Genomic DNA, 21,193 nt, shown 5'->3' on the forward strand with positions numbered 1-21,193 from the left:
CTGTTGAAGATCTGCGAATTTGGAGATGGCAAGGAAGAACAAAGGTGTGATCAGTTTATCGATAAATGTAGGTCATGCAATCTTTGCAAGAAATTTCTCAAAGCAGGTGGAACACTTACACTTGAAAAGGTGCAAGAGATTACCAGGTCACTGGAAGCGGCCCAAAAATCAAGCTAGGTTGATTGAGAATGATTCCAAGAGTGAAATTGTTTGTGCGTTGGATGACAAGCAACAGGTTTCCGACAAAAAGAAAAGAGGGAATTGCTACCGATGCAGGGGGAAGGCCATTTCTCACGAGACCCTGAATGTAAAGCCAGATCAGTGATCTGCCAAAAATGTAAGAAACCTGGACACCTCACAAAGTTTTGCGGGACAAAAATCACAGACACGACCAAAGAGAAAGTGTTTCCCATGTCATCAAAGACAACAACTTTGCATTTCCAATTCAGTCAGGTGTCAAAGACATACCAAAAGTAGATAATGAACTTGGAGGAATACTACTGTGTGATGTGCTCATTGATTCAGGGTCCACTAGTAATGTTGTTGATAGGGAGACTTGGGAGGCACTCAAATGGAAGAAAATAAGCTGAGAGTCATGAAAAACAAACTGGAAATTGTACTCTTATGGCTCAGAGGACCCAGTGAACACTGCTGGTGAATTTGAAGCTAGACACTGTACTGGCTGTTTTGTTGTTGTGGAAGAAAAGGCAAGGCCAATACTCGGTCAACAGACCTCTGAGCTGTTAGGGCCGATTTACACAGTACTATTAATTTTTTGTTGCATGTGACAAGCTTACAACAGGCCTACAACATGAATTATTGTTTCATGTAGATCAAACCCACAGTACAGTGTACGTCTACTCGCTAACAATCGTTATGTACATCAGCTAAAAGGTCATGGCAATTTAGAACATGTTTTAAAATGCTGCGACAATTGTAAGTCATGTTGAAGGGCTGTTGTAAGCTTGTCGTATACAACAAAAATTGTTCCGTGTAAATTGGCCCTTAGAAACACTGAAAATTGAGGCAATTAAACTCTGTCAGTGAGAATTTACTGTGGGAGTTTGAGGGAATTTTCGGTGGAGTTGGTAAACTCAAAGACTTTCAGGCCAAAGCTCATATTGATGAATCAGTCCAGCCTATTGCTCAAAAGTTGAGACCCTCACTTTTTGGATTAAGAGGGAAGGGAAAGGAAGACATAATGTAAGTGTGCGCTTAGTTGACCCGCTCCCTACAAGGGCTTTTCAGGATCAACCGGCTCAACGGGATTGGACGGAATGCATGTGAAGATGCCCACGGCTGCCACCATACGATCCATGTGTGATCTCGGAGCACCGCAAAACCAGCCAGATGTAATTGACTGGGAGTTGATTTTGAGGAGGGAGGAAAACCGGAGTACCCAGAGAAAAACCCTCGGAGTTTTAGAAACTCAGCCTTCATACGACCTGAGGCCAGAGTTGAACGTGGGTCACAGGGGTCAACCCCCTTGGTAAGCCTTCTGGGGATGTTAGGCTTTGTGTAGACATGAGAGCTAACTAGGCCATTGTGAGAGAGTGCCACCCTATACCCACTGTAGGTGATGTCCTACATATCAACTCAATGGGAGTACAGTACTTGGTAAACTAGATTTGAAATGAGGCTTTTCAAATTGAGTTAGAAGAACAGTCCAGCAATTCGGTACTTTTTCCCTTTTGAAGAGATGTTGTAGTATCTGTGGGGCTGCCTGTAGCTGCCCGTAAAAGTATTATGGGATAGGTTTTCAAGAGAATAGAGAGTGCACGGGAAGACAACAAAGTAAGGAGTTAGAAATATGGCTTAAATGTACATGAAAGAATGTTACAGTAACCTATTTAGAACAGCGTGCGTAAATTCTTCCGTAAATGCGTCTCGATGTTGATTCTTGTCATTTGGGCACGACACCTGAAAGACATTGAGCACACTCAGTTCTTAAATGCCTGATGTAACTGTAAGGTGTGTGCTTAGCATATTCATGGGCTTCCACTGTGGACAGCCCAAGCCCCTAGATAGAACACTGCCCCCATGGCTAGTGAATTTCTGCAACCAAGCCATGAGTATCCATTCCCACCACGTGTCACTTTGATGTAAAAGGGAAATAGAGGAAGGGGCAGGGTGGAGGAATGGTGAACAACAAAACAAACAAACATGCAAGACAACTACAAACCACATAAGAATCAAGGGACATTGCTGTGATTAAGCTGCTATGCTTCATATGGGGTGCTTGAAAAAAGCGGTTGTCCAGTCATCAGAGACAGCCAGAGAGTTTACTGGGCAACCAGTGTTTGGTTTCCTGAGGAAAAAAAAACAGGCAACCCAGCCAAAAATAGTAAAAAATGCACTACCTGAGTAGCTTGTTTGCTTTCTATTGTTGATGTCAGAAAGTAGTGTGATGTTAATAATAATTACGGTATATTTATTGTTGATTTGCACCAGCTGAGCATTTTCCTGTGTTTGGAATAGCTTTTACAGAAGGAAAATGCAAGAGCCAATATCACCAACAATAGAAGATACCGTTCAAAACTTAAACCCAGACTTTCATGAAGAAAACATAGGTGCACTATGGGACATTCAATCTCGATCTCTGTGTGATAGCATCTCAACATGGCATGAATTTAATTGCAGTGGGTTTGCTGATGGTCAACCAAGGATTAATCAACCGAGGGCAACCAAATTCACGGATTTGTTTGCCGGGCTTTTGAAAAAGGGAAAATTACATGTATTAACCTACATGGATTATGTTTCTGCACTGAACTACTGTAAAAAAAAGTTCTCGTACTGAAAGAGAAATGAAAAAGGGATTGGTCTTCATTTGTGCTAAATTTACATTGTTTGAAAAAAAAGGAAAGGAAAGAGGCAATGTGATGAGTCTATTAACCCAAACCCAAACCGGCCATTTTACTCTGTCTAACGCCAAACAATTTTACTCATCAATGGGGAACCCCTGGGAGTCAATGAGTTAATAACTCACTGAAAAACTATGTCTCTGTTAATAACTCACTGAAAAACTATGTCCCTGTTAATATATACAATATCTCTTTTAGTCCTAATTTTGAGTCCTCTCTTGTAATGTGCTTAATTAATTTAATTAAATATAGATGTGGAATAAAGATGTACTGTATCAGCTCAAATAAGAGTAAGAAACTTACACCCATTGTCTCATCAGGCACCCTAACTAGGATGCCCCAGTTGACAAGTAAAATCGTCTGGCATTAGACACAGTAAAATCTGTGAGTAAAGTCTCACTCCCAAGAGTCAATGGGTTAAATAGGTTCAGTTTCATAAGGCTCTTATAAAGACTGTATTAATTTTATGTGTTCTGGCAAGGTGATCCACAACTTTGGGGTAGAGGTGGAGGGCGTAAACTACAGGTTCCAGGTTAGGATTGCACCTGTCATGGTTTCGCCATATCTGAAACAACCCAAGCCTTTACTAATGCTACCATTAGGCCTAAACACTATGCTATAGATAATGTTTAATGGTTAAGATAGCATTTTTGTAAAGGTTTGGTCTGTTGCAGTTATGGTAAAACAATGTCCTGCAACTTCAACTTGCAACATGCAACTTGCACTTTATACTCTCTGTGGTAGAGGCACTTAATTGTTGTGACCTGGTATGCACTGTTCATTCTTGCAGGTACATGTAAACGTTAGCTGGCCAGTCGGCATGGATGTGCCTCTACTGTTGCAGCTTCTTTTGCCACGATGGCAGAGAGGTAAAAGGCCAGAAGGAGCAGACAATTTCCAGGATATTGACAGAGGATTTTGCCATTCAGCCGATGCTACCCAAGAAATGAGAAAGAACTTTATTGTTGTTCTTCATTATTGCAAACAGGTAGTTTTAAAACATGTGGAGGACACCGTACTGGATTTTATTCTTTTGTTTAGGGAATTTGATGATGAGAGATTCAGTCCCATAAACAGCCTCTATGCCCTTGGTTCTTTAGCCTTCAAACAAGGAAACATTGAATATTTGGGAAATGTTCAGACTTTTGTCATTGAAAACTATGATTCTCCTGATGCCAGTTTTCTGATGAATGATCTTGGGGTAATGTTGAGTATAAAAGGGATGTATGAAAGAAGTGGGGAATGCTTTTCCAAAGCCAAAGAGTGGTTCCAGCAAGAGGAGGACCATCTGAAAAATGCTGTTGTCACGTTAAACTTAGCAGCGTTGTACATGATCCTTGGAGATTATAAGAAGGCATGTGATTTTTGCAATGATGCAGCTGACTTGTGTCATGACATAACCATGAGATCGACAAAAGACATTGATCTGCCTATGAAGGTTTTGAGAAGAGCAGCTGATCTTTTGAGTGAGTGTGGAAACTTTGAAAAGTGTTGCCATATTCTCAGGATTGGTGGAAAGTACAACTTTGGTGCGAGAAAAGCCTCTGAAATTGACGTTAGAAAATGGTTGATGGAAATCCAGCTCAAAGAGCAAACTGGTGAGCAAATTGAAGAACAAGAGCTTAAGGATTGTAGCTCGTACTTGCTTGTTTTTCTAGAGAAGCCAGATGAACAGGCTTTGAATGCAGACCTCATAAGAACAGTTTTCACAGCTGCAAGAATTAACCACAGGAATGGTCTTCATGAGGAAGCTTTGAGGTTATTGGATAAGCTGGAAGCTGCCTTGCTTTTGTCGGGTGGAAGAAAGGATCCCTTGTACGGGTTGATGCTGTTTCAAGTTGGTCGGTTTAAATATGGCTGTGGAATGACGATTAATGCTGAAAATGTCCTGAAGCAAGCTGATGCAATTTTGATCAAGCACTTTGAGAGAAACCATTTAGTGGCATATTGCAAGAAATTATTAGGTTCTTGTGCCATGCTGAACAACAACTTTGGTGATGCCTCTACAAACCTTGCTGAAGCTTTGACCTTTTTTCAGGATTTAAACAGTCAGCACTTTGAAGTTGCAGACATTTCCTTAAAGCTTGCACAAGTACAAATTGAAGAGAGAAACTTTGAGCATACCAGAGAGATTCTTCTTGTAAGTTCAGTGCAAAAAGCAGTGGAAATGCATATGTATAGTTTTGGTGAAATCTCGCCCAAGGCAGGTAGTGCGCATGTCCAAGCTGGACTGATTCTGCAGAAAGTCGACAAAGGTGCAGCTATTGATCAATTAAATAAGGCTCTTGAAATTTACCGTAGTCTTGGGATTCAACTTTACTGTCCTGCCATCAAGCTGTGTCAAAGTATGACTGGTCTCTTTCAGTTGTGCTTGGGCAACAAAGAGGAAGCTGAAAAGTGTTTTGTTGATTCACTAAAGGAATCGCCTGTAACTGATGAATCCTATCATGATGTCATGAACCAAGTTGACAACTTGGCTGCTGAGTTCAATCCTGGTTGTTTTAAAGAAAGGCCTCTCTATAAGAGGGCTGAGATGTTTTCCCTTGTCAGTCTTGTCACCATGAAAAAGGAAAAAGACGACAGGAAGAAGTATCTTGATGCCCTTGTCAGTTTTGCAGAGGAGAGTGACACTGAAGAACATGGAATAATTGACTTTGCAGGGCACTCTTGTTTTTTCAGTCACATACATGTATCTTACCTTGCAGGGCCATATGTCCACTTTTTTATTTTCCCAGATCCAGAATACAACTCCCAATTCTCAAATGATGACGAGGTAACAATATCACGTTTCAAGAATTCATCTTGCATTCTGTTTTGGAGGACCTCTTGCAAAATTCAAGAGATGAAAGAGTTGAGGAATTTGAACTTTCAGATACGTGAAAGTGTCAGCACTCTCTTTTTGCAGCCCAAATTCAGAAAGACTTATGAGGAGACGCATGACTTCTATCTTGAACTTCCACTCAGAAGTTTGTCCCTGTGTTTTCAAATTGATTGTCTTCCTCTTTTAGTAGAGATTAAGTTGGGTGAACCAGGTAAAGAATGTGCAAATTTTGATTACATAGCCTCGTGGGCCTTACAAGATTCGTCATCTCAGCCCGCTGTTCATGTTTCACACCTTTCCTATGAATTTTCCAACAAGCGCACTGCTGAACTAGCATTTGATAGCTTGGTTTTTAGCTCAAGTAAAGAACCAGTCCTAAACGATGTAAAAGTTCTTGAGGTTGCTGATGGTCATTCTCCACACATGAATTTTGCTTTTTTCGCTTCTCGACATAGCAGGTATTGTCACTTCTCTGTTTTTGTGGACGAGGAGTTACCAGTATTAAGAGTCAAGTCCCGTCATTTGAATGAAACAAATTCAAATGGTTTCTGTTTCTCTGTGCAATCTGCTCTAGAAAATGTGATGTTGTCTTTGTACGAGACTTTCAGAATCAGTTTTAAGCCTCTTGTACAGTTGTCTTGTGAAGGTTGCCGTACGGTTGGCATCAAGGAATCTTCAAACGTTAATTGCAGCAATGCAGTCAAGACTGAATCATTGATCACTAGTCCTCAATCAGGAGTGTTCGTCAAGAATTGTGGAAGTGACTCTTTCACAAAGAAAGAGTTAAATTCAGGCACTAAACATCTTTTAAATAGTGTGACTTGTAGGCACTCCTTGCATTGTGAAGGCAACAACAGAGAATCTTCAACTAGGAATTGTGGCAAGGAAAGTACATGTAACCAGAAACCATTCTCACCAAACAAAACATCTCTTGATTGTGCAAGTGCAGAGGTCTTAAAATCTGACTTTCATGAGGAATGCCATGTGAGCACACTTCAGAATCAGGTAAAATGTTTTTGATGTTTTCAGCCTGTACAGAGTTTCTGGTGTTTTTTCTGCATTCCAGATATTTAGTTGCATTTACAGCATATGCAAACAAATTTGTTGGCTTTCCTCTATATTTTTGAAAATGGGATGTTAAAACTCACAGTTTGTACCACACCCCCCATAGTTGACTGGTTGCTTGGTGCCAATGAAAGTGAAAAATATTTTCATAGTTTGTGTAATAATACATATAATAAGGCAAAAGGTGAAAAATTGGAACTGATTTTTTTAATGAAAAACTATTTGAATTGATGCTCACAATAATTATTTAGCTTTTTAAAGTGCCCCCGTGACCAAAATATCAATTCATATTTTTCTTTGGATTTCAAAATTATGGTAACAAAGCACTAAGTGACCCACGTTTTAAGCCTTGATTTCAAAAAGACACCTCTTTATTTTAACTGTAATTTTCCTATTTAATGGTCCGCCATTACTAACATTATGTTCTTGAGAGAGCTGGATCGAGGAGAAAATGACTTCAAAGGCTCACTAGTTTAAGAATGCAATACGTGTGTATGCGGCAGAATTAATATGCAGCACGGGGTTTTGGGCTTTCAGACTTTTAAACTCATGCTTTGCATATATAATAAGCTGCGTTCACATGCTGAAATTTTAAGCTAATGAGCCTCTAACATCACTTTTCCCTGGATCCAACCCTCTGAGGTCCAATCGGTCAGTTTTGAACGTGAGTAGTGGCGGACCGTGAAATCCAAAACTTACACTCAAAGTAAACGGCCTTTGGATAAAAATCAAAGCTCAAAATTTTGCCAGTCAGGTGTTAAGCAAACACACTTTCAAAATATGAAGGAAAAAAGGAAGTGGTTTTTTTGATCACCACAGGGGCACTTTAATGGTCCATGCCCTAAATTGACTTTTAACCCTTCACCTCTCAAGTGGCTCCCACTGATGAGTAAAATCGCATGGTGTCTAAGCTAGGAAGGATAGGGTTATTTTAAAGGTCTTGTCACTACAGTGGGATTTAAAAGAGGATTTCAGGTAAAAACATACAGTAGTGGGGTGCCAAAAAAAAATATTCAACAGCCAGCTATCATCTATGTAGGGTAAGGCTAAAGCAAATCCAATGACAACATGTTGGACAACACCCCAACCAATGTACATGTACATGACTTGTGTGATTCACAGACAATTGACTCACTCATTGGCTGACACCAAATGGTGTCCTCCAAAGGACAATCGACCAGTTGTTCAAACTCTGATTTAAAAGCTATTCCTGGATTATTGGAAACCTTTCTTTTTAGTTTATTTACCAATAAGAAAGTTTCCATGAGATTTTTAGCCATCAGTTTTGAGTTACACATACATTGTAGACTTCATTTTTTCCTTCATCATAAAATAACATTATTCAGGGTTTTTTTAATGGTAAGACTCGAACCTTGGTATTAAATCACATGAACTTTTATTTAAAGAGTTCTCAAAATCTGCTTATGATGGTACAGAGCCAATGAAACATCATTCTTTGATGTCGGCCATTTTATCCTTAATAATAATTATTACTTTTCGAAAAGTTTTTTTTTATAATGTATAATTTAATCACATCTGCCCTTTTGGTGCAGGAAATCACCAAATTCTACCAAAAACTGTTGGGAGTGACCAAAAAGAAAATGGTTATGGTAACGAATCCAATTCAACCAATGCATCAGTCAGTGCGTTGTTGGAGTAACCACCACACACACAACTGTCAAGTAAAAACACATCTTAAAAGAAAAGCGATCCTCGCACAAATCTGGACAATTTAAGCTACATGTATTGTTTCCTATAAAGACCTGAAAAATTCAGGTGGCTCCAACAGGATTTGAACCCATGACCTGTGCATGCCGATGCAATACTCTACCAATAGAATTATAAAACCACTCAGTCACTCAGGAACAAATGAGCCCAACAAATTGACCTGCTCACCACTGAGGGGCTTCATACTAGTTCAGTTGGTAGAGCATTGCACTAGCATCACACAGGTCATGGGTTGGAATCCCGTTGGAGCTCCCTGATTTTTTTTTTAGTGTCTACAAGAGACAATCGCTTAAAATTATTGTCCAGATTGCGTGGATCACTTCTCTTTTTCGTCTATAGCCTACAAATCAAATAGACATTCACTTCATTCAACAAGTAAAAACATGTTAGGTGACACACCACCAGCACATCAGGCAACATGTCGGCTGACAAGTAAAACATGAAAACAGTTATACAGTAAGTATGGTAAGACTCTTGGTGGCATTAAGGTGCGTGACTGCAGAATATCATGCACAATCCATTGTTCATCTCTTCAAAATTCTTCAAGGCACAAAAGATATGTATGAAAATTGATAACACAGACACATTGCTGATGCGTGGCAGGAACTTTAAGGGTTGTTGCTGACTGATGAATCTGCCGATAGTCGATTTGTTTGATTGTCTATCATTGGATCAGATTTGTTACCATAACCGAAAAAAGTCTATGGCTTAAAGTGTCTCCAATATTGTTACTGTCTTGTAATCACAGTATTTTACATGTATAATGATGTAAGAGGTAGAAATATTACTTTTGTCTGTATGTTTAATAGGAAATTCACTCTGGAAGTCATGCAGATGTTTGCTTACGCCTGTTGGAGTACCTGTTGAGAGACACAAATGTTGCACCTGAGCACGAGGCCTTGAACAGTGTCATCCCTCAAAGTGACAGCTTTGAGGAACACTCCTTCCTGTTATCAGAATTTCTTTCAGCATCTTCTCTGAACTCACTACCAGTAACCCCAGATTTGTTTGCATCATGTGATCCGTTCGCTGCATCTGAGTCTGCATCCTCAGCCCTGATTGGGTGCATTGGTCATCATCAAAGATTACAAGAGGAGCCTTGTGAGTGTTTAGAGGAAGATTTGGCTGATGGCTGTCCAGCCACAGCACAAAGTAAACCGACATCAAACGAAACGCACGAATATGCAGAAGTTTGTCAGTTTAAGACTGAACTAAAAGAGAAAGAAATTGCAGATAGCTGTGATTCAAGAGATGGTGTTCGGAAACAACCAGAGAGCATTGTGGTGTCTGAAGAACCTCGTGGAGAGTCTAATGAATGTCTCGATGTGCATATTGAGGGAAACCCTGATCCACAATGTCAAAGCTCCTTGGAGGGAATGGAAGTGTCAGCTTCAAACGATATTGGAGTGAGAACTACCAGAAATATTGATCTTGATCCTGTCATATTAAGTAAGGATGAGGAGTCTGCAACCTTTCGGAATAATTCCTTTGAATTACTGGAACAAATAAATGAATTGAAGGAACAGCTAAGGCAGAGGGAGGCAGAAAATCAGCAACTCCAAGCAGAGGTTGGACGATATCTTTTTCTTGAGGACAGAGAGAAACGCAGTGGCAAACTTCTTTCAGTACCCAGAGAAATTGCTAGTGATGAGAGTATATCTTGGAGGGCCAGTGCATCATTCAAATGTGGAACCACCAATGGAAGACTTCTTGGTGGAGCAGCTTCTCTCCAAGATAACCCAGGTATGTGAACAGTATTTTGATGTTGCAGTTTGACCTTTCAGGCTCCTACATCATTCTTATGACTGATTTTTCTTTCTTTGTTTTGTTTTGTCTGGTGTGGTCAAAATGACTAGATCTGCATTGGCTCACTCCGCAGGGTTCCTTCCACCCGTAGGGCAGACACATGATCCATATTTTTAAGGGTGCTATAGAACCTGTGCCCCTTAGTTGCTCTGGGAATTTTGGAAGATTAATGTTAAAATCCACCTCTGTTGTGCAATATTTTGGCAGATTTTAACTTGCAAGCAAGGTTTATAGACATTTCCAACTCGTTATCGGCTGAGGAATTCAAACAGATGAAGACTCTGGCCAGGGGCAAAGTTAATGGTTTCAGGCTTGCCAAGATGAAAGTGGGCTTTGAACTGTTAAAAGAGGTGGAAAGAGTCAGCGAACACCCGTGCACAGACATTGGAAAGCTGCTTAAAGGGATCCAGCGCTTTGACCTCCTGGAGAAACTTGGATTACCCTATCCTGAGAGTAAAACCAGTGGTATGGACTGAATTCTCTGATCCATAGACCATTTACGGATATGGTGGCCATTTTGAAATTTTATGTTTCAAATAGCTGTTATGGGATTTGAAGGGGGCAAATTAGTATGCATACCCCCTTAGAATTCCATAATAGCTATTTAAAATAGATTTCAAAATGGCCACCGTACCCGTAAAATGGTCTGTGGGGAAAATAAGATTTTGGTGTAGGCTGAATTTATCATGCTTCTTTACGCAATTGCTAAAATTGTGGCCATAACTGCGAGGATCATATCTTTACTTCACTTCATATCCGCAGTTCAGTATGATTCATGTCATATATCATTTCGTTCATTGATTGATTCCTCACGGGAAAATTAGAATCCGCAAATGACCAGCTCCCAACGGCAACGGGGTTTGAACCTGTGACCTCATGATACCGTTGCGAGGCTCTAACCAACTGAGCTATGAAGCCACTGACGTTGGGAGCTGGTTCAAACCCCGTTGAAGTCCTGAATTTATCAGGCTTCTTTACACAATTGCTAAAGTTGTGGACGTAACTGCGAGGATCATAGCTTTACTTGAAATTACAATTACATTTCCATTCCTAACTCAATAATGTTAGGATCTGAGTTTGTTTTCTTTTCCACACCGTGTTCCAGTATTTTAGATGCTGTTCCTCAGCCACTGTTGCAATGTACATTGAATTGAAACAAATGTATGGTGTGAGCCATAGGCAAAACGGAAAAGTTATCCTAGGCTCTCAGCTGGACACAATGAAAAACAGACACCTGAAATCTTCAAGTGCATGGGTTCAATAGGATTCGAATCCATGACCTCTGTGATGTCAGTGCAATGGTCTACCACTGACCAATGAAGCCACTCACTCAGTTTTTCAGGTGTCTGTAAGAGACAAATGCTTAAATTTTCCAGAGGAGTGCGAGGGTTACAAGTCTCCCTTACGATGTACACATACTTGTTTTGATCCTGTTTTGTTCCACTTACCTGCCGTTTTTCTTATTCAGACATTCGTAGCATTGTTCACCTCTCTGATGCAGGTACATGCCTTAATTTTGCCTTCTTGTTTGAAATTTCAGTCTGTGCTGGTACATCGTCCGATTCTTTACCATCGAGAGGTGAAAGATTGGAAGATCTAGAACAAGAACTAGATAAAGAAAGATGTGCAACTCAAATGTCTTGCAAGTCTACACTGGGTTTTGCATACAGAAGTGAAGGCAATAGCCAGAAGTTTACACCAGATCATGACTGCGACTTGTATGCATCCGTTTCGTTTGAGAGTGATAGTGAGGATCCTGTTTCAATTAACATTGAGGATAATGATCTTCTGCCCAAGGATAAAGTCAGAGTCAGTGTCAAAGAAGGCATTTTTGTTCCCAACTGTCCTGATCGAAGTGGCCCATTAAGTGGTGGTAGCAGCATATCTGTTAGTTCGTCTGATTCACTGGCTTTAATCTCCGCTGAAAGTACACCAGTTTGTTCAAGTAGCAGCTCACAAGGATCCTTCGAGAAGTCAGCGAAAGCACCAGAATTGTCCTTAACTACTCATTCTGCTTCAGCACGTGGTGAAATCGTCAATGAGAGTGACCTGGGGCTCAATACAGGCAACAGTGAAGAAGAGGTTCCAGGGCAGGCTCAGTTATTGAACAGTACAGATGATGTGACTGATGGGGGAAATACTGAGGTTGAAGACATCGAGGAACAGTCTGCTGATTCCGGTTATGGGGCAACAAGAACAAGCCAATCTGACGCAAGAACGTCTCCATTATTTGAGTATGATTCACAGATCAGCTCTTCAGATAACTCTGTATTCTGCCGTTTGATCGATCCAGTAAGCTCACATGTTGTTGATGGAAATCCCCGCCAGCTGCAACAAAGTTTCTATGCACATGGTCAAACAGCATTGAGAATACATGAATCTGATGAATCCAGTTCCTCTTCGACTGACTGGGAACGTTTAGGCGCTCGACCCAAACGTTCCCAAACACATCGTCCACAGATTGCTATATCACCTCCGCCCCCGCCACTAATCGCCAGCCCTGTATCCGATGGCTTGGCTGGAGATTTCTTAGTACGACATTCACAAGACAAAGCTGTTCATGAAAGTCTGTTTGCAAATGGCAGGGATTTTTCAATTCTCGGAAATGATACATCGCAGGGAACTTCTTTTGTTGATGGAAAGACAAATGCATCAGAAGCTTACAGAGTTAGGCCATATTTTGGAGCTTGTCAGGCGGCAGCAGTAGGGAATAATTCGTTTGTGAGATCTGATGGCAATGCTTTCTCACCTGTCCCTAGTGGTGGTTTTAAAAGAGAAGGATTACTCGGTGGACGTTCTTACAATGAAAGATTGTATGGAAACAGTGCACCTGCAGCAGCAGCACCTTTGCCTAGCCACACAGGACTAAGTAATGTCACTGTGGGTTGGAATGGCTCATCAAGCAATGGTGCAAGTAACGTTGATGGCTTTCTGCATATTGATCATGGAGTTACAGGGCAAGGAGATTATGGCATGGAATCTTATTTCCCTTACGTCCAACATAGCGCACACATGGGGCAGGTGCCATTACATTGGCGGAGTAACGCAATCTCAGGAATCACCCCTTCGGGTTTTGCTTATCGATTGTCAAATTCGGGCCTTACTTTTGGCCAATTGGATGATGGTGCTGCTGGAATTCGGCCGGGACAATCACTATATGCCACTCAAAGACATGTCGTGAGTGACGGTGATTCCGCGTTCATAGATGAGCAGGCCGCAAATGAAAGGTCACACAATGCTGATCTATCAGTTGGACAACAACAATCAATTGCGAATAGGCGTCACGAACCAGGTACCACCACCGCTGGAAGTGCTGTCATTGTGGGCAATTGTGGTTTACCTCCTCAAATCTCGGTTTCGGCCTCCGGTGTTTCTTCTACCAGAGTTGTCTCAACTACAGCAAGTCGGCCTCTTGTTGTTAGTGCAATTAACGGTACGCGGGGTCTTGATAATAACGCAAGTAGAAATTCAGTTGTTTCCTCAGCCACACCTGTTGATGAAAATGCGGAGACCAGCCTTGCACCAGTTTCTGTTAATGTCAATGAAAACAACTCCAGAGGAGCCTTGTTGAATAGAGACAATGGAACAAACGATATCGAGCCGATCGACGATTCACTTCTTGCTTTAGAACGACGTGTGGCGGATGCCTCTGCGTTGGTTGAACGGGTGCTTAGGGAAAGAGAAGAACGGGAACAGTTTGAACGAGAAATAGAAAGAAAGGAACGAATGATTAGGGAAAGACGAGAGAGAGAAAGGAGGGAGAGGGAGGAAAGAGAGATACAGGAAGCAGAGCAATGGCCGCAGCAACAGGAGGCAGTTTCCGCGCGTTCTCCATGGCTCTGCGAACATTACCAGCGACATTGTAGAGTGCGGTTTCCTTGTTGTACACAATTCTACCCTTGTCATCGATGCCATAATACGTCAAGAAACTGTGAAAATGAAGAAGCCAAAGCATGCCATGCGACGCACCTCAAGTGTTCTTTTTGCGAGCATGAGCAAGAGGTGAGTTTTATTTTCGTGGGTTAGGCAGGGGGCTTTCAAGATTGAGATTAAGCTTTTAACTTTGGTTCTAGCGAGAGCACGAAGCTATTGAGAAAAAAAGTAAAACACATGGCGTACGTAAACAAGACTCGGTTAGAGCATTGCACCGGTATCACAGAGCCTGAGGTCATGGGATCGAATCCCGTTGAAGTCGCTTGAATTCTTTCAGTTGTCTATAAGAGACAGTTGCTTAAATTGTCCAGATAGAGTGGTTTTCAACTGAGTGTCGAAAGTAGTAAGCGAATTGCTTTGGTTTATAATTACTTCACTCAGTGATTGGTTCAAAGTTCTCGCCAATCAGAAGTGAAACCAAACCCAATCGTGGCTCGCGCGTGCACGTTTTCCCGTGTCGGCTACGTGTAATTACTTCGAGTTTTGATTGGTTTACTGGATTGTCTCCGTCCTTTTTGATTGGCCAAAGTGATTACTTTGGGTTTGGTTTTACGACACTTGATTGAAATGCGCTTTAAGTGCAATGATTGATCACTTCTAACTTTCGGCTTTTGTCCAAGCTCTGCCAGCAAATTTCTAACCCTAACCTTAACCAAAGTAGCCATTGCTATGGATTCAAGAGCGATTTTGACAAAGAACAATAACCTGTCTCTCCGCTGGGAACTTAACTTTATTATGATGCAAATTCTGCGGAAATAAATTGTATTGAATTGCTATCCAACATGGCCGCCGTGTCACGTGGGTGCAAACCAAGAATACCGGACTAAAATGGCGGAGGACGAAAGAAGCATCGTTATTCCGATTAGGCCATGCTAATTAGGTATTACGTTCGCTTTGTTCTTGTTTCATGGACATTAATTATTTCGGATCCGGTATATAAAAGACCAGCCATGCAACTTGACGGTATAAGTATAGCTAATCACATGATTTCGAGTGCAATTTGGAATAAATAAGCAGGAGTATATATTTTTTTTTCAAAGACGACCAAAATTACGTGGTCGTGCAATTTGTAGTCTGTGAAAACATTTACAAGTACTTATTTAATTCAAATTGGACGAGAAAAATCATGTGATTACTTATAATATACATGAAAAAATTTTTTCATGTCTGCTATTAATCTACATAAGACACTTGAGATAAACTCCTAAATGAATTATTTCTGGAGCTGACGGGACCATCGTGCTAACGCAAGAGATAAAAAATGTCACACAATCTTGTAACGCAATTAAAACTACTGGTAATGTTATATTTTCGGTTATCTCATTTTATTATATTGGGAATAAAAATGCCCCTTTGCTTTTATCGTTATGCTAAAATGATCATTGGAAGATATGCTTTCTCGTTATTTTTATTTTATTTTATTTTATTTTTATTTTTATTTTTTTCGGAAGATTGATGAAAACAGTGGAGTTTGCGGCAAATGCGGTGCAAAGATGGCTGCCTATTTTTGCTCTATATGTAAACACTTTACAAACGTGGACAAGAATCCTTATCACTGTGAAAAATGTGGAATCTGCCGGTGAGTTGTTCTCGTTGTAATCCCCTGACCTCTTTGTATTTACCAAGGATCAATTTCGATAGCACCAGATTCAATGTATTAGTTTCACGGGTTTTGGTATTGTGAAGCGAGAGCAAAATCATTTGTGCTATAAAAGATGCTACCGGGGCAGTAAGTGGTTTTATTACACCTCTCAGATAGTACGCGCTGTACGGCCCGCTAAATTTGACATTTTCCCGGGTAAATTTTCTCTAGCAAGGTTTTTTTTGTCGTTTATGGTACATGAACTATTAAAACCCTGGATCTTGCACGCAACTATTTCAAAAAGCCAAGGCGATTTATTCGGTTTTCGGATTTTGACGCAGCAATCTTTGTGGCAGTTGAACCTTCCGCTTGACTTCAACTTCTTTCCTTTCCCGCGCGGCTGATTATCACAGAGATATAATAAACATCTTACTGACCTCTACCCTGGTTGCCAGAAGTTTTTTTCTCGTTGGGGGCGACAGACTATTGAGCGGCGAAGCCGCGAAAGCGAGTCCCGAAGCGACTATTTCGCTTTGACACTCCTCGCCCCTGGTGAACGAGAAGACCTCTCTGGCATCCAGGTTAACTGACCTCGTTTTCTCGGTCCAATTACGGATCCTCCTTTTTTCTCGTTGATTTACGGCCTTCGCGCATGGGCCACAAATCAACAGAACTTACAGAAGGACCGCGAAATCGGTTAGTGAGAGGTATGGAAGATAGTTTGAAAATGGTGAACTATTCTTAACAGGTGCACTTTTTTGGGGTATTTAGTATTATTTTTCTTGTGACGTAGAATCCACGCCGACAAGTCATTCCACTGTGACGTTTGCAATGTATGTTTGGATAAACGACTTGAGGGGAACCACAAATGCCGTCCCGATTCCGGTCACGATGAATGCTGCATCTGCTTGGAGGTTTGCTCGAACTTCACGAATTATTTTTCTTTGACCTACTGCATGTCCCTTTGTGTTAAACACCAAGAGTTTTTTTCGATAGCCCATTACCGAGTTGCTGTTTGCGTCTGTTTGATAAAGAATCTTGATACACAGCAATACAAATAAACAGTAGTCGCACATTTTGCTGCAAATCAAGCTGGTTTTCCGTTTCCACCAAGACTCGCTTTGAAACAGGCAAACAGTTGTTCGGTATTTCGCTTTCCGGGAATCTTTGTTTACATTTTTTGCTTCATTAGCCTAAGGCTGTCGTTTTTTAATCAGTCGGCCAAGAATAAAGTACTGAATATTGAAAGTGCATTGCATAACGAGCTATCCCTGAAAATGTGAATGCGATATACCAGATAATCTCTGAACAATGATGCTTTGATAAGTCGAAATTTTGCAAAAAAAAAATACATGGGATCATTAGCGCTTTTGCCATCAAGAATTCATCAGGTGTTGATGGCTAATAACTAGCTAGTTATCTGGCTAATCGCAAAAGATGAAGACCATCAAATGAACGTATGACAACGTAAAGAGATATTTGCAAGCGGCGCCAAGCGCGGGAAAATGCGCAATAGCAAATTAGGATTTGTTTACTGTTATCCTCTGATTGGCTCAGAGTTGGGCGTGAGGTTTTTTTCAGCCATCCAGTATTCTTGATTTTGCAAATTAGCGAACGGACATTATAAATGTAGGCTACCTTACCCTGCCCGCCTTCGTTTAATTGTCTTGGTATTCTGTCGGAGTTCAAGGTTCTTGAAGTTCCTAATACAATTTTGAATTCTTTCCTTGCATTTTTTTTTATCTCGTTGTTTTACAGGATGCATTCAGTGGCTGTCAAATATTGCCATGTTCGCACAAAGTGCATCGGGAGTGCGCCATAGCAATGATCCAAAATGGCATGTAAGTACAAATTTCTTTATCCGATACAGTTCTTGTTTTGTTTTGTACAGTGGTTCTGTGTCCTCGTTATATTTATCTGTTATCGGTGATGCTTGTGAAAATGCTTCTTCTTTTTTTTTTTCAAATGCAACTATTGATGTTTAAGGTTTAATGTACCCGTGAGAAAGATGGGAAGCTAGTTGCTTTACGAAGAGGCAAAAGGAATATTGAAAAATCAAAGGTCGTAAGTTCGAATCCTGCCTCACTGTACGACTCTGATTTTTCAGTCGTTGTCGCCAAGGAACCACTTGGTTTTTTTTTTCTTGTATACACGTTGTTACACCTACGAAAATCTTGTTCCTCATTGACCCTATTATTGAATGATGGCCAAGGATTATTCCCCCATCCTTGTGCTAATTATCTCTACAATTCTCGTTAGCATCGACAAAAGACAAGAAAATTTCTGCTTGAATATGAGGCTTGTTGGTCTAATTAATGGAAAGAGTAATAAGAAATCATAAATTCGTCACAATATTGTGGTAGCCTAGACTAAAGTCTCCTGTAAATTCTGTGTTGACTCTGATACAACTTAAACACAAAAAAACCAAACAACAGTCCCGCTCTTAAACTTGGCTGTATGTCTCAAATGTAAATGGAGAAATACCATTCCCTTATTTAAGAGATACTCGATTCGACAAAATGCCGAGACAGCTGAGGTATTTTTTGTTTTATCATTGGTTATTTACCATGTGTAAAAAAAGGTCCAAACACTTACAACTAGGCTAGACTGTGTTCGTCTGTAAATTCTGATACAAATTAAACATGAAAAAAAACAAACAGCAGGTCCGCTCCTTAACTGGGCTGTATGTCTCGAATGTTATTGGAGAAATTTTTAAAGAAATTGTGAAAACTAACCGTTTCGTGTGGTTTAAAATTACTTTCCTGTGCGATTGGAGGGTCTCCGAATTCTACTTTTGGGTAACATGTCAACTTATCGGAAAGGGTTTAGGCCCTGTTCACACGTATCTGGATATTTTTGAATCCGAATTTTTTTTCTCCGCGGATTCAAAAATTTTCACGCCCACATGTAACGTAATCAAATCATCTTTGCCCGTCCGCTTGTAGCCGGACTCGTTCTAGCACCCAGGAGTCCTCTATGACTGTTGTCAATAGAGCATGCGCCATCATGCGTGCGAATTGGAGAGAAGTGATCGTTTTTCGTTTAGCGGCCATGTTGAGTGTTTACACGGTAAAGACCAGCATGGAATCTAAGTTTGTAACGTCGGGTTTGAAACTATATCCGGATTCGACCGTCCACTCGATTCCAAATGGACCTCTTTCGCTTGTACGTTTTGTTTTCCCATCTCAGACCACGTGATGTTACTCTAGGGAAGAGTTTCTTTCAAATGTCGTCTTATGCACGTGAATATGTATGCATAACTTATGAAAAAACAAAAGGAAAATTCCCTTGGGAACATCACGTGGTCTGAAATGGGAAACAAAACATACAAGCTAAAGAGGTTCATTCTTTGCGTATTCAAAACTTTCCACTCTGGAGAGCGGATTCAAAAAGTTGCGGACTCGCATGCCGGATTCTCCGGATATGTGTGGACGTGACGGCGAATCCGCACAGATAAAGTTGCCGATTCAAATATATCCGGATACGTTTGGACGGGACCTTAAAGGAGTATGAATGTGACCTGGATACCAAATTTCCTTTGGGTGGCACTTTTATGAATTAGAACTATTTTTTTTTTAATAATTCCTTTTATTGTACTGTTTTTCTTCGCAGTCGCACCTGTCCAGTTTGTCGACACCCACTCTACGCAGCACCAAGCGAATGAATTAGACGCGGAAAGATTATTGGTTGACTTGCATCTGGGCACGCAGCAAGCAGTCTTCGGATTGCTACCTCTTCGGGAAAGTGAAAGGAAACCTCCACTAAACAAGAGTTTAACTTTAAAATACGGAACATAATGTTCACAATCAAAGTTTTTCGATCTTTTCCTAACAGAAGCGTTTTTATCCGAAATAGACAAATTTCAAAATCGCTTGTTTTGGTTTTCAAATTTCCCGGGCGCTGCCATTTTGAATAATTGTGACGTGTAATGGTTGCTTTATTGTATTCACACAGAGTTTTGTTTTGAAACAGTAGGGCAACCATTACACGTCACAATTATTCAAAATGGCAGCGCCCGGGAAATTTGAAAACCAAAACAAGTGTTTTTGAAATTTGTCTATTTCGGATACAAACGCTCCCATTAGAAAAACCTCGCACAATTTTGATGGTAAGCATTATGTTCAATTTTTTAAAGTTAACTTCTTGTTTTAATGGAGGTTCCATTTAGGAGGCAGTGTGGCCCAGTGGTGGCCCAGTGTGTGACCCAGTGGTTAGGGCGCTTGCCTTGAGATACGGAGATCCCAGGTTCAAGACCCGCTCTGACCACTCATTGAGTCCCTGGTTCAACTTCCCAGCTGCACTTGTAAATAGCCAACTGGTTTGCCTCCGGCCAGTTGGGATTCTTAACAGTTGTAGTTGTTGTGTTCTGTTGTTTCGTTGATTCATTTGGCCCTGAAAAGCCCCTATGGGGAGAGGTCAATTAAGTATGTATGTATGTATGTATGTATTTAAGGTACACAAGTTCAACTGCAGGTCCCGGAACTTGGACATTTTCCGAGTTCAGCATTCACGACCGACTTATCATTCATCTCTCCTTCTTGCAAACAATGGATTTCGCGTTGTCTCCAATTATGAAAATGGGTTGTTCACAGGCTCCATTAGGGGAAAAAAATTCCTTTCAGAGCAAACAAAATATTAAACAAAAATGGATCATCAAATTTTACTGAGAAAAACTACAGCGACTTACAAGAAAAATTTCTTCTAACTTAATGCAACATATACATATACAGTCAAAACATATCATCATATCATATATCGTTATTTACCCGCGGATTTTTAGAGTAGCTTGGTGTAGCTAATTTCTCCGAGCATTTACCCTCCCAACCATGATACATCACAGAAGACAGACCATAACACCGGGAACTACATGCCCTACTCTTTGCGACAAGTGTCTTTATTGCGACAAGTGTGCGGGTTCTTTTACGTCCCACAGGATTATGAACATTGAAGGGTTGTGAGACGGGACCTCCGGCTTATCGTCCTTATCCGAGAAGACTAGAGAGTCTAACCATTTGCAGATGTAATTACAAAGGCAGCACTTTCTCCTCAGTTATTTAAAGACCCTGAGTGTTGGTCCGGCCGGAGTTGAACTCACGACCTCCTGCGTGACAGGCCGGTGCTCAACCAACTGAGCCACCGGTGCCTCTCCTTACGGACACCTTTCTCATACGGACAGTTCTCTTGGTCCCGGGAAAATGCCCATACATTCTTTGTAAAAATAACCTCTATAACATACGGACCCTCTATAATACGGACAACGGACACGAAATCTCGGCCCCAGAGAGAAAATTCATACAAACTTAACCTCTTTATTACGGACACTCCAATGATGACAGTTCTTATTCAACACGATTTCCTGTTTGTCGTTACTTTTCTGAACGTAATCAATTGTCTCAT

At 40.8% G+C, this 21,193-nt stretch overlaps 1 protein-coding gene across 7 annotated transcripts in view; it reads left to right on the forward strand.

Moving 5' to 3' along the window:
• LOC137997787 (uncharacterized) overlaps positions 1-19,653 on the forward strand; it is a 92,305-nt gene extending 72,652 nt beyond the window's left edge. For all 7 annotated transcript variants that reach the window (XM_068844035.1, XM_068844034.1, XM_068844033.1 and 4 more), the window contains 8 exons: positions 3,652-6,687; positions 9,285-10,218; positions 10,489-10,746; positions 11,822-14,283; positions 15,666-15,793; positions 16,590-16,710; positions 17,555-17,637; positions 19,409-19,653. In XM_068844035.1, the coding sequence (XP_068700136.1) occupies positions 3,682-6,687; positions 9,285-10,218; positions 10,489-10,746; positions 11,822-14,283; positions 15,666-15,793; positions 16,590-16,710; positions 17,555-17,637; positions 19,409-19,460 (7,044 nt within the window). In that variant the 5' untranslated portion in view covers positions 3,652-3,681 and the 3' untranslated portion in view covers positions 19,461-19,653. The remainder of the gene's footprint in view (positions 1-3,651; positions 6,688-9,284; positions 10,219-10,488; positions 10,747-11,821; positions 14,284-15,665; positions 15,794-16,589; positions 16,711-17,554; positions 17,638-19,408) is intronic.
• The last annotated feature ends 1,540 nt before the right edge of the window (positions 19,654-21,193 follow it).

The sequence above is a fragment of the Montipora foliosa genome, chromosome 3, assembly GCF_036669935.1.
Source record: "Montipora foliosa isolate CH-2021 chromosome 3, ASM3666993v2, whole genome shotgun sequence".
NCBI classification, from domain to species: Eukaryota; Metazoa; Cnidaria; class Anthozoa; order Scleractinia; family Acroporidae; genus Montipora; species Montipora foliosa.